The following is an 11,870-nucleotide window of genomic DNA, read 5'->3' on the forward strand; positions in this document are numbered from 1 at the left end:
GAAGGTTTTATTCTGTAAGGCAGGTAGACATAGCATCGCTGATTCCAAGGATGTTTATTAGGAACTTGACTCAGCCTATAAAATCCAATTAATGGTTTTATAATATAAATTTCAGTTTGCTGTGACTCCTAGGCAGTCTGAACTGGTTGAACTGCTTAGGTATGTAATTGCCATCCCTATCTTTTTTTTGTTTAAACGATCTATTTATTTATGCATACAGAACTGGGTACAAGCCAGCGGTGCAGGCGTGGTGAAAGGATTCACCATAGACAGAGTGAGGAGCAGAACAGGCAGGCTGACTGAAGTACACTGCTGAGGGGAGCAGCGGGCGGGTCAGGAGAGGTCTGCCGTGCCATGTGGGTGACCTCCAGGGCCAGGGATCAAACTTGCACTGAAGCGGCTGTGGCTGGCTTGCAGTGCTTCAACCTAACCCAATGCACCACCAGGGGGGGCCGCCATCCCTAACTTAACACTTTCCTAAATAAATGTTTCTATTTGTATAAAATACATAACACTAGAATATTTTTATAAGATTTATTTATGCATAAAGAGCTGGGCTATAGGCCAGAGGTGCAGGGGTGAGAGGATTCACCAGAGACAGCGTGGAGAGAACAGGCAGATTGACTGAAACCCACTGCTGAGGGGAGCATCGTGGAGACAGGAGAGGTCTGTCCCCCTGTGGTATAGCTTCACAGTATTATACTTGAGCTCTTTGCGCACCAGGGAGGCTCACACTAGACAAACTTTAAAAGAAGTAAAGGACTTCTAATGTGATTGCTCTATTTACCACATATATTATTCTGTATATTATTTATTTTCCATATTTTTCTAGTCTCTGCCCAGACATGTCTTCTTCTATTGCCCCAAGAACATGTCACTTTGGTTTTGTTTTCTGCTTGCTAGATCGTTTTCACAGAGCTTGTGATCTCAATTGTACTCACAACCGGCTGTCAGTTAAGGTAGCATCTCCACCTGCTAGTGCTGCCATAAGGAAGAGCCACAGCCAGTGACTAAATGCACAGAAGTTCATTCCCTCGCAGTTCTGGAAGGTGGAAGTCCCAGGTGAAGGTGGCAGCTGGGTGGTTTCCTCTGAGGTCATGAAGGTGGTGAACGCTTCTCCCTGCGCCCTCCCAGGATTACCCCATAGCCTGGGTGCCCTGTCTCCTTATCTCCAAAGGACACCAGTCCTAATGGATTGCAGCCCACACACAACCTCACTTTACCGTAACTACCCTGTTAAAAAAAGGCCCTATTTCCAATACAGTCAGATGCTAAGGATTGGGGTTTAGGATTTCAACCTATGAAATTTGGCAGGACACATTGGTCCTTACAGATTAGGCAAGTGCTTTTACCTGGCTCCCTAGAACCTCCAAATCCATAATTAAATCTTATGTGGTGGCTCATGGTCCACCCCCCTCAGATTTCTTCCTCTCATCAGTTCACTTAGTGGATGTATCACTTAGTATCTAAGTGATACATCCACTAAGTGAACTGATGAGAGGAAGAAATCTGAGAGGCCACCCTAGGCACAGAGAAAAGGCCATGTAAGGACATGAAGAAATGACATATGCCGGCCAGGAGACCTAACCAGACATCATGACCTTAGACTTCCTGCCTCTAGCAGGGTAAGAAAATTAATTTCTGGTTAAAACCACTCAGTTTATGGCATTTTCCGATGAAGTTCAAATATACTAACAGAGGGCCTCCCTGGTAGTGCCGGGGTGAAGTCTCAGCACTGTCACCACTGCTGCCTGAGTTCAATCCCTGGCCATGGAGGTGACCCACATGGCACAGCAGCCCTCTCCTGTCTCGCCCGTTGCCCTCAGCAGTGTACGTCAATCTGCCTGTCCCACTCTGTCTCTGGTGAACCCCCCCCCACACACACACCTCTGGCTTGTACCCCAGTTCTTGAATGCATAATCTTTTTTAAAAAAATGGAGCTACCACAATGCCAGTAACAACCAGAGTCCAGAAGCTGTTCAAGGTCAGGTCCCAGGCCACATCCTGGACGGAAGTCTAACCAATTACTGCTTGACAAACGTTTCACCAATCAGAACTGTATGGAGTATTTCTTGTGTATACAAAATAATTTGTAAGTGCTCCCTCCCGGGCTTTCAGCTCCAGGCTCCCTGCGAGTCCCCGATCATCACTCCAGTGCTGACTGTGCCCTGGTGTCGACACCTGAGCTGTAACGTGCATGCTTGAGTTCACTTCCTGTAGGCATCAGGGTCCACACTTTTATGGCAAGAAACTTTGTGACACGGGAGAAAAAGTGAGGCTTCTAACCTGTGACATCAGGATGCCCAGACTGCCTTTCAAAATTACCTTTCCATCCTCCAGTCTCAACTACCAGATCAAAAGTTCTGAAACTTCAGTTTGCCCAGGCTCATCCGAGATCTGGGAAGGACCAAGGGCCCGCACACCAAGTGTGCTGTGCTGAGGGACATGGTGCGGAGGCCGGTCCACGCCCAGGGTGGCCCCAACACAGGCTGACAGAGTCCTTCCCTGCAGCGGCACTGACTCGCCTGCAGGACTGAACAGCCGTGTGGAGACTGTTCTCGAGTGCAGGTCGGTCCGGAGCACCCCTAGGCCCAGCTGACACTGACATAGCAACCACAGGCTGCTCTCCAGGACCCCCCAGGGAGAAAGCCTGGAAGATTTTCTAACCAAAGCTTCGCATCTGACGGGCGAAGGTGCTACCAACCAATGGCCTCCCACCCAAGAGGACATCAGAGACAGCTATTAGGCACTTGAAAAGCCAGTTTTATTTGCAAATTAACCAGTAAGGAGGCAGGAGACAAATTCAAGTCCACCACCACGATTAAGGGAATCAGGGGAACGCCCTGTTGGTGCCAGGGTTAAAGTCTCAGTGCTATGTAACCATCAGACACTGTGCAAGGGTTCGATCCCCGTCCAGGGAGCTGACCCACGTGGCACAGCATACCTCTCCTGTCTCCCCAACACTCCCCTCAGCAGTGGATTTCTGATCTGCCTCTGCTCCCCACTGTCTCTGGGGCAACTTCTCACCCCCAACTCTGTATCCCAGTTCTTGTATGCATAAATAAATAAATATTTTAAAAACTAGGTAACTGGGCAGAGGCACAAGGACTAAGGGCTGAGGACAAGCACTGAATTGACTGACTGACTATGGGTACGGGCTCAGGGGAGCTTGTACATCAAGTGTGAAGAGGCTCGTCTCTGGCGCGCTGGAGCCTCAAATTCCTGTGATGTCATCCTCTGGGGGCCATTACTTGCTCCAAGTTCTGTTTCCAGTTGGCCCAAGAGCTCAGCTCAAGGTTGGCGTTAATTTAATGCCTTCAGCCTCTGCTGAAGAAAATCTCAGGAAGTAAGTTTAAATAAAGTGTTTTTCATTCTTGTATTTTAGGATCTGAGATCAGTGTAACCATTTAGGCCTGACCTCGGAGTTCGGTTAGAACAGCCTGTACGATCACCTTCTAGTTAAGGACCAGGCCCTAGAGCCACACGTGGGCAAACACCGTGGACGGACAGACTCTGTTCCTGCGGTCCCTGCAGTAAGGTGGCGTTTCTTAGAGAACAGCCCCACAGTACTGAGAATACACTGAGATCAAAACACTGCTTGCTCCAATGGTGGCCTTTGAGGCGATTTCACTTGGCCGGCAATGACACTGGGTGGGCCATCTTTTTAACAAAAGAGGAAACAGATTTATACTTTTGCAGGATGGAGGAAGTCCTGGGAGACCCTATAAACTCCACAATTGAGAGTGGTAATTCGCTTAGACAAAACCGAAAATGGTATTTGTTTCCAATAAAGTGGGCTGGGATAGAAAGTGGATTGAGGTGCTCTGCGGGAGCACTTCATCTGGGGTGTTTCCTAGGATGTCACAATTTAACAGCGGCGCCACACTCGGGTGACTGAGAAAACTGATGAAGTGGCGGAGGAGCACCAGAAGCTCCTCCTTGCCCGTCAGGGCTGTGGCGGGAGAGGCCTCCTTGCCTATGTTTTGCGTCTCCGTCCGGGAGCCCCGCGGCCAGCGGCCAGCCGGCCAGCCATCATCCGGCCAGCGCACCCGAGGGCGGCAGCGTGCGAATCCTTCCCCTCCTCGGCCAGAGCCCGCAGCACAGCAGCCCCTGGCTCCCCTAGACGCTGTCCCCGCCGCCCACCGCCGGAGGGCCCGGGCCCGGCGCGTGCACCGCTGCGACGTGAATGGTGAGCGCGCCCAGGTACGTAAAGCTGCGTCCGCACTCCTCACAGGAGAAAGGCCGCTCCACGCTGGGGCGGTAGAGGTGGGTCTTCAAGCTTCTCTTCTGGGGCAAGACTTTGCTGTACTTAGCGCTGCTAAGGGGCTTCTCTCCACTGTGCGTGTCCAAGTGGGCCTTCAGGCTTGCCCTTGAGCAAAAGCCCGTGTTGCACTCGGGACACGGGAAGGGCTTGGCCCCGGTGTGAGAACAAACGTGCTTCACAAGCCGGTGCTGCTGGTTGAAGCCTTTGCCACACTTGACGCAAGAGAAGGGCTTTTCGTGCTGGTGCAGGTGGATACTCAGGTTTTTCCTGAAACGGAAACTTTTGGCACACTTGGGGCACTGGAAGGGCTTCTCCGCGCTGTGGACCCGAGCGTGCACGGCGACCTGGGACCGCTGAGTGTAGGTCTTGCCACACTGGCCGCAGGCGAAGGGCCGCTCGCCCCGGTGCATGCGCAGGTGCAGCTTTAGGCAGGACGCCCACAGGAAGCGCCGGCCACACTCGGGGCACTGGAAGGGCTGCTCCCCGCTGTGGACCTTCAGGTGCACAGTGACATGCGTGCGCCGGCTGAAGCTGCGGCCACACACGGGGCAGGAGAAGGGCTTCTCCTTGGTGTGGACCCTGCGGTGCTGCACCAGGGATGACCTCTTCGTGAAGGTCTTTTTGCACTGCTCGCAGGACAGCTCCTTCTGGCGGCCCCGGCACGGCAGCTTAGAGGGCGGGGGCGGGGCCTTGCCATTCTCCCCGGAGGCCAAGGGCTTCTGGTGACGCGTCGTCCTCTGGTGGAGCTTCAGGAAGGCCATCCTGGTGAAGCGCCGCCCGCACTCCCCGCACTGGAAAGGCCTCTCCCCGGTGTGCACCCTGCGGTGCTCGGTGAGCCTGTGCTCGTGGAGGAAGGCCTTGCCACACTCCTGGCAGGAGAACGGGGTCTCTCTGTTGTGCAAACGCACATGCCTCCTCCACGTGCCTTTATAGCGGAACGTCCTGGCGCACTCAGGGCACCGGAAGGGCCGCTGTCCCGTGTGGACCACCTGGTGCTCGATCATGGTGGACCTCCGGGAGAAGCTCTTCTCGCACATGCCACAGCGGTACCGCTGCCTCTGGCACAGGAAGGCCTGCTTCCCCGCCGGGTCACCGAGCGGCCGCGCTGGCAAGGTCTTTCCGCGCTCCTCTGATAAGGCCGCACACGAGTCCTGCTCTTGGAGACCACTGAGCTGGCGTTGCCCTTCCTTGGTCCTGAGAGTTCCGAGGCCACCTGCAGAGAAAAGCAAGAACACCTCTGCAGTGAAGCACCACTGCTGGGGGCAGTCACTGACACACCCACAGCAGGAGGGACGCCGCCGTCACCATGACTGCGAGCTGCCTCCCGCAGGTAACAAAGCTCAGCTTCGATATGCAAAGTCTACATCACATTCAGAAATGGCTCAGCAAGAGGAAAAATGGCAGGAAATGCATCTCCTGAAACTGGTGCTCCTCAGAGGGCAGGCAGAAGTTGACAGGAAGTAAGAATAAGCTACTGTCATCATAATATTCCCTTGGGAATATTCTTCTATTCCCAATCTGGGAGTAAAGAGCACAAGTTTTAGGAAAGAAGGCTGTGGGTTATATTCTTGTTTCCCCCTACCACAACCTCAGGAAAAGCTTTCAGGAGACAAAGACAAGAAAACGAAATGCATCATAACCCTTAACCCGTCACGCTCACCAAAACAAGGTGACTTTCGAGCGTTCCTCAAGTTCAAGCGCTCATCCACAGAGGGGCTATGTGTCCTTCCTGATTCCTCTGAGTGTTCCTGGTACCTGAACAGAATTTTCCCGTCTTCCATGCAAGTGATCAAGTCTGGCTTGGAAAACAGGCAGCCTGTAAGGTGAGCCCATACGGAGTCAGTCTGGGTTTTCAAGTACTTGGGAGAAACACAAATATCCAATAGTGTCACTTATACGTGGGATACAGAGCAACAAAGGGACAGATAAAGACCCATTTTAAAAAAGGTGCGCCAGCAGGGGGGAGGTGGGGGTTTAAATAGCCCTTGGAAGCTAACTACAGAACGGAGGTACCCAAACTGGGGGTATGAGAACAAAGGCCAGGCCAGGAGCACCACGGACTAAGGTGGCGGCCCGAGGGCGCTATGGTCACTACACCGGAAACAGGGCTATACTCTGAAATTCTACAAGAATGAAACCAGCATTACCTCAACAATGAAAGAAAATCCTCACAGTTCACTTTGACTTAGGAGACAGGATTATCAGGCTAAAAAAAAGGGGGGAGGACCCTAAGAAATGGCAGGAATGACAATCAAATACAGTCTAACCAAGAGGGTCCACCAAAATGTCCTCTGTAATATTTCACCACATAAGAGGAAAAAGGGAAGCTAAGGATGAAGGATACAGAGAAGGGGGAAAAGGTGAAGGCTTTGAAAAAGCAGAGTGATCCAGGGAGAACATACACTAAAGTAACTGCTAGGAGAACAATGTGGCTTTATTTATTTATTTATTTATTTATGCACATAAGAACTTTACAGGCCAGTAAAGGTGTTGGGATGAGAGGGCTCCCCAGAGACAGAGCGGGAAGCAGAACAGGCAGATCGACTGAAATGCACTGCTGAGGGGAGCAGGGGGAGACAGTGCTGTGCCCCCTGGACCAGCTCGCCAACTGGGGACTGAACTCATGCTGCTGTGGCTACAGATAGCTTCCAGAGCTGAGACTAACCCCTGGCTACACCAAGAAGGCCCGCTCTGAGGACAATGCTAATACAATATAAACAAAAAAAAATAATAATAGAATAAGTTACACAAGAATAAGAATCTCAGAAAGAGAATCCTTCAGGCTATACTGAGACCACCTATAAAATTCATCACAGAAAAACAGTATTAATGATACAAGAATAAGTCAGAAAAAGTTGGAAAACAGCAAGGTCTGATCTCCACACACTTCTCTTTACATGTTCTGCCCAGAGACGCCTGAGCATCCCATCCACAGCTCTCTGCTCTCCTCCTGGAGCGGGGTCTTCCCTGCTGTACCTGCACTCTGCTGTATCCTGAGCCTAGTCTAAGTTACCAATTATGTCCCTTTCTTGAGAACCAGAGTTCAAAAAAAGAGAAACTGGATTATACAGATTTTTAACTGTGGGAGATAAATAATTCAGAGAACAATTATGATTGAGGGAAACAGATGCAGGTATACGAGGGCTTCCAGGCCATCACCAAAAGCTAAGAGGACAGCATGAACGCAGCCTGGACACTAGAGAGGCTCTGCTGGGGGCCTAGCAGTCACACCTCAGTGTGATCACCACTACAGCCTGAGTTCGACCCCGGCCAGGGAGTGACCCACACATGGTGCAACAGACCTCTCCTGTCTCACCGCTGCCTTCTTTAACAGTGTATTTCAGTAAATCTGCTTTTCTGCTCCCCACTCTGAGCCCTCTTACCCCCCATACCTCTGGCCTATACCCCAGTACTTTTACATCAAACAAACAAACAAACAAACAAACAAAAAACTGAGCACCACACCCTATTCACCAGCCAATAGCTCAGATGAGGAAGCCTACAAGCACTGGTTGGTTCTGAAAAGCGGCTCCTGAGAAGCCTACCTCACCTATGGGCCTCCTTGGTGAGGCGGGATTAAGTCTCAGCCTTGGCAAGCTATCGCCACCACTAAGGCACACGTTTGATCCACATAGGCACCCTGTCTCCCCGCTGCTCCCTGCAGCAGTGGATCTCCTTGGATCTCCCTTTCTGCTCCCCACCCTGTCTCTGGTAAATCCTCTCAAACCCACCACTCTTCCCCTCCCCTGCACACACCTCTGGCCTACACCCCAGGTCTTGTATGCATAAATAAAAATAAATCTTTAAAAATAGCCCATCTCACCTAGAGAGACAAGAGTCTCATAGTTGGCCATCATCACTTGCTGGTACATTTCCTTCTGCCACTTCTCCAGGATTTCCCACTCTTGCTCCGAAAAATACAAGGCCACGTCATCAAACGTCATGGTTACCTGGAATCAAACAGTATAGTACACGTGTTTTCACTTTCAGGCTGCTCTGTCAATGACCACATTTAAAAAAATATTTTTATTTATTTATGCATACAGAACTGGCTTCAGGCCAGAGGTGCAGGGGTAGTGAGAGGATTCACCAGAGACAGAGTGGGGAGCAGGACAGGTCGACTGATGAAGGACACTGCTGAGGGAGCAGAGGGCAGGTCAGGAAAGGTCTGCCGCACCATGTGGGTCACCTCCCTGGCCAGGGATCAAACTTGCACTAAGATAGCTGCAGCTAGCTTTGCAGTGACCTGTTGAATCACCAGGAATGTCCCAACGTCTATATCTTTTTTGATGGAGAAAGAAACTATGTTTACTCCTAAGCTCTGGTGTCATGAACCCAAGAGAAGGATAGCACCTCTGACAAGCAAGCAGGGTGAACCAGTGAGGAGCAGATCTTTGAAAACATGCAGCATCCAGAACAGGAATTCTTGGAATAAACCATTACTGCTAATATAGAGTGGGCCAAAGTTGTTGGGTATACCAGTTTATTAAAAATCCATTGGGGCCCTCCCTAGTGGTGCAGTGGGTTACAGTGCAGCACTAAGAAGCTAAAGCCACTTCAGCATGAGTTTGATCCCCACCCCAGAGGTGACCCCCCCATGGCGCGGCAGGTCTCTCCTAACCAGCCCACTGCTCCCCTCAGCAGTGGACTTCTTCAGTCAGGCTGTTCTGCTCTCCACCTGGGTGTTCTCTCACTGCCCCTGAATCTCTGGCCTGTACTCCAGTTCTGTATGCATAAATCTTTAAAAAACAAAAAACAAACAAAAAAACCTTTAATGTTGAACTATTCAGCTTCACAGGAAATTGCAGAGATAGTAAGACGGGTTGCTGGCACCTCTTGATCTAATTCCTGAAAGTCACATGCTTCATCAATAACTATCAGATCAGGCCCTGCCTGATGGTGCAACGGGTTAAAGCACAAGAGCAATGTGCTAGCTCGGCTGCAGCCGCTTCAGCACAAGATCGATCCCCGGCCAGGGAGCGACCCACAGGGCGCAGCAGACCTCTCCTGTCTCCCCGCTGCTCCCCTCGGCAGTGTGTTTCAATGTATCTGCCTGTTCTGCTCCTCACTCTGTCTCTGGTGAATCCTCTCACCCTCTGTACCTCGGGCCTGTACCTCAGTCTTTATGTGCATAAATTAAGTCTTTATTTAAGAAAAAGAACGTTGTAATTCATAAACCCTTTGAGATTGACCCTTTTTCCTCTACATAATGTGTTCAAGATCCAGCCACATCGTTTTATATCTCTTTTCATTTCTGTTACTGCTGTGTAGTACCCGATGGTACGGATGGACAGTTTGGTTAATCATTCATCTACTGAGTGATTAACATTTTGGTAGTTTCCCATTTTGAGGTTATTATCAAAAAGCTGCTCTGAACAGTCACACACAGATTTGGATGGGCTTAAATAGGCAGGATTCTGAAGTGTCTAGATCGACAAGAGTGGTTTTCCTACAACTATGGGCGAGAGCTGTTTGTCATGATGTCCCCAGGATTTGGAGCGGAAATGTTGCAGAGATAAAATTCCATCATTGAGTCTATCATGGGCCCAAAAGTGAAAAGTCGGTTATTGTTAACAAACAAGCTGAAAAGGGTGTTTTTATAAGTTGAGGTGCTCAAAGATATTCCTTCTAACTTTCCTTTTTAAAGATTTATGTATTTATGTGTACAAGAGCTGGGGTGCAGGCCAGAGGTGCAGAGAGGCTGAGGGGATTCACCTGGGACAGAAGGGGACCAAATAGGAAGATCTACTGAAACCCACTGCTGAGGGGAACAGTAGAGAGACAGGAGATCTGCTGCGGCGCTGTGGTCAGCTACCTGACTGGGGACCGAATTTGTGCTGCCGTGGCTGTGAAGAGGTGGCTGTGGAGAGCTTCACAGCGCTGGGCTTTGGCCCTTGCGCCCCCAGGGAGGTCACCGGTCTTCCTTTCTCGCACCTCCTGCTTTCCAGCTACTAGACATGTAAGCATGTTCATAATTAGCTGGAGCTGCTCCTGCGAAAAGCAAAATGAAGCTGAAAGTACCAATTTCTCCTCCCTTTCCCAAACAACGCTACAGTCTCAATAAACTGGCATCACTGACGTTCTTTCAGGGACTCAAACGGATAAAACTGCCACAACCACGAGCTTTCCCAGACCGGGAATGAATACTCCACAGGGTTCCTGACCTCTCCAGGGGAGGGGGGTGAACACGCATTACTTTAGTCAGACCAACAGCGTTAAACCCCAGTGGGGGTACACGGCGAATCGGCGCAGTTGAGCCGGCTACACTTCACCCAAGGCGCCGTTTCCTGGATTAAGTTTTTCGCGTCCGACACCCCGAGCCCAAGTTCCCTACTGGCGGCTGGGGCGTTTGTGGGAAATCTGACCCAGGTCCCAAGCGTCCCCACGCTGCGCCCCTCTCATCTCTTAGAAACGGGGGCGCGTCCGCGGCGCCCCCGCAGAGGTCCTCTCATCTCTTAGAAACGGGGGCGCGTCCGCGGCGCCCCCGCAGCAGAGCTCACCACCTCAGACCACAGCCCGGAGGAACCACCGGCCCCAGGCGCCCGACCCCGGCGGGCCGGCTCCCCCAGGGCGCTGCGTCCCCGGTAAGACTCCACCGAGCCCCCGCGCGCGGGCCGGGCTCATCTCTTAGAAACGGGGGCGCGTCCGCGGCGCCCCCGCAGCAGAGCTCACCACCTCAGACCACAGCCCGGAGGAACCCACGGCCCCAGGCGCCCGACCCACCGTCCGCCCGCAAGGAGAGAAGAGGCGACGCGGCGAGCAGGCCGCCGGCCTGTGCCACACGGTCTTGGGAGGACAGACGGTCCTGCGGTCTGCTCGTCAGTGGACCTGGGGGAACGAGACGCCTTCCCGGCGGCCGCCTGTCAGGGCCTGAAGAAACCGGCCTGCTCACAGGACACTGGCGCCCCACGCCACGATCCGGGGACAGCGGGCAGGAGGCGTCCGATGGGAGCGCCGAGGCTGCTCATGATGCTGCTCGCCTCACCAGGACCGAAGAATGATGCGCTGAGGAGACACCTCCCACCCAGCCGGCTCCTGAAGGGCCGGCACTGAACGTGGCCAAGGGACTAGGCTGCTCCGAGCTGCTGCAGCACCGTTGCCGGGAGCAGGGCTGCAGCGAACGGCCGTGCGCTTCCTCAGGCGCGCTCTCCGGGAGGGGGCCGGCGCGCAGAGGCGACCCAGCACCTCACCGCCATGTGTGCGGCTGGGGCTGTCGGGACAAGGCGCCATATTAGGAGAGAGAAATCGAGGGTTTGTTGTGGGCGAGTTCTCTTAACTCGGAAGGCCACGACTGAGGTCTGCCAGCCTCGATTCTCCGGTCTGTAAATGGAGACGTGTTTTTTTTTTGTAAGTTGGTTGTGAAATATAGTTAGTTTGTGTGTCTGAGAAGCCCCTCCGGCCTGCCAGGCAGCGCTCCGGCGGCTCCCCTGCGCTCCCGAGCGCTCAGGCGCCTCCATGCCAACGTGCAGGCAGTGCTGGCCTGCAGCCGGCAGCACACACTGGCTCGTGGAGGGAAAGGCGAGAGGATGGAGAGGAAGGAATTTCTTAGGTCACCCGAAACGTCATTCCAAAAGAATCCCACCGCGTGCCAGAGGCGGCCTGCGCA

The 11,870-nt window shown here is 52.5% G+C and overlaps 1 protein-coding gene across 1 annotated transcript in view; it reads right to left on the reverse strand.

The window, feature by feature from the left end:
• LOC101630179 (zinc finger protein 786) overlaps positions 1 to 10,105 on the reverse strand; it is a 22,345-nt gene extending 12,240 nt beyond the window's left edge. The window contains exons 1-4 of the mRNA XM_012733845.1: positions 10,080 to 10,105; positions 8,088 to 8,214; positions 5,925 to 6,080; positions 4,123 to 5,477 (exon numbers count right to left, since the gene is read on the reverse strand). Of these exons, the coding sequence (XP_012589299.1) occupies positions 4,123 to 5,477; positions 5,925 to 6,080; positions 8,088 to 8,208 (1,632 nt within the window). The 5' untranslated portion in view covers positions 8,209 to 8,214; positions 10,080 to 10,105. The remainder of the gene's footprint in view (positions 1 to 4,122; positions 5,478 to 5,924; positions 6,081 to 8,087; positions 8,215 to 10,079) is intronic.
• Positions 10,106 to 11,870: the final 1,765 nt, after the last annotated feature.

Source organism: Condylura cristata, unplaced genomic scaffold (genome assembly GCF_000260355.1).
Source record: "Condylura cristata isolate star-nosed mole 26May11 unplaced genomic scaffold, ConCri1.0 scaffold00042, whole genome shotgun sequence".
Classification (NCBI taxonomy): Eukaryota; Metazoa; Chordata; class Mammalia; order Eulipotyphla; family Talpidae; genus Condylura; species Condylura cristata.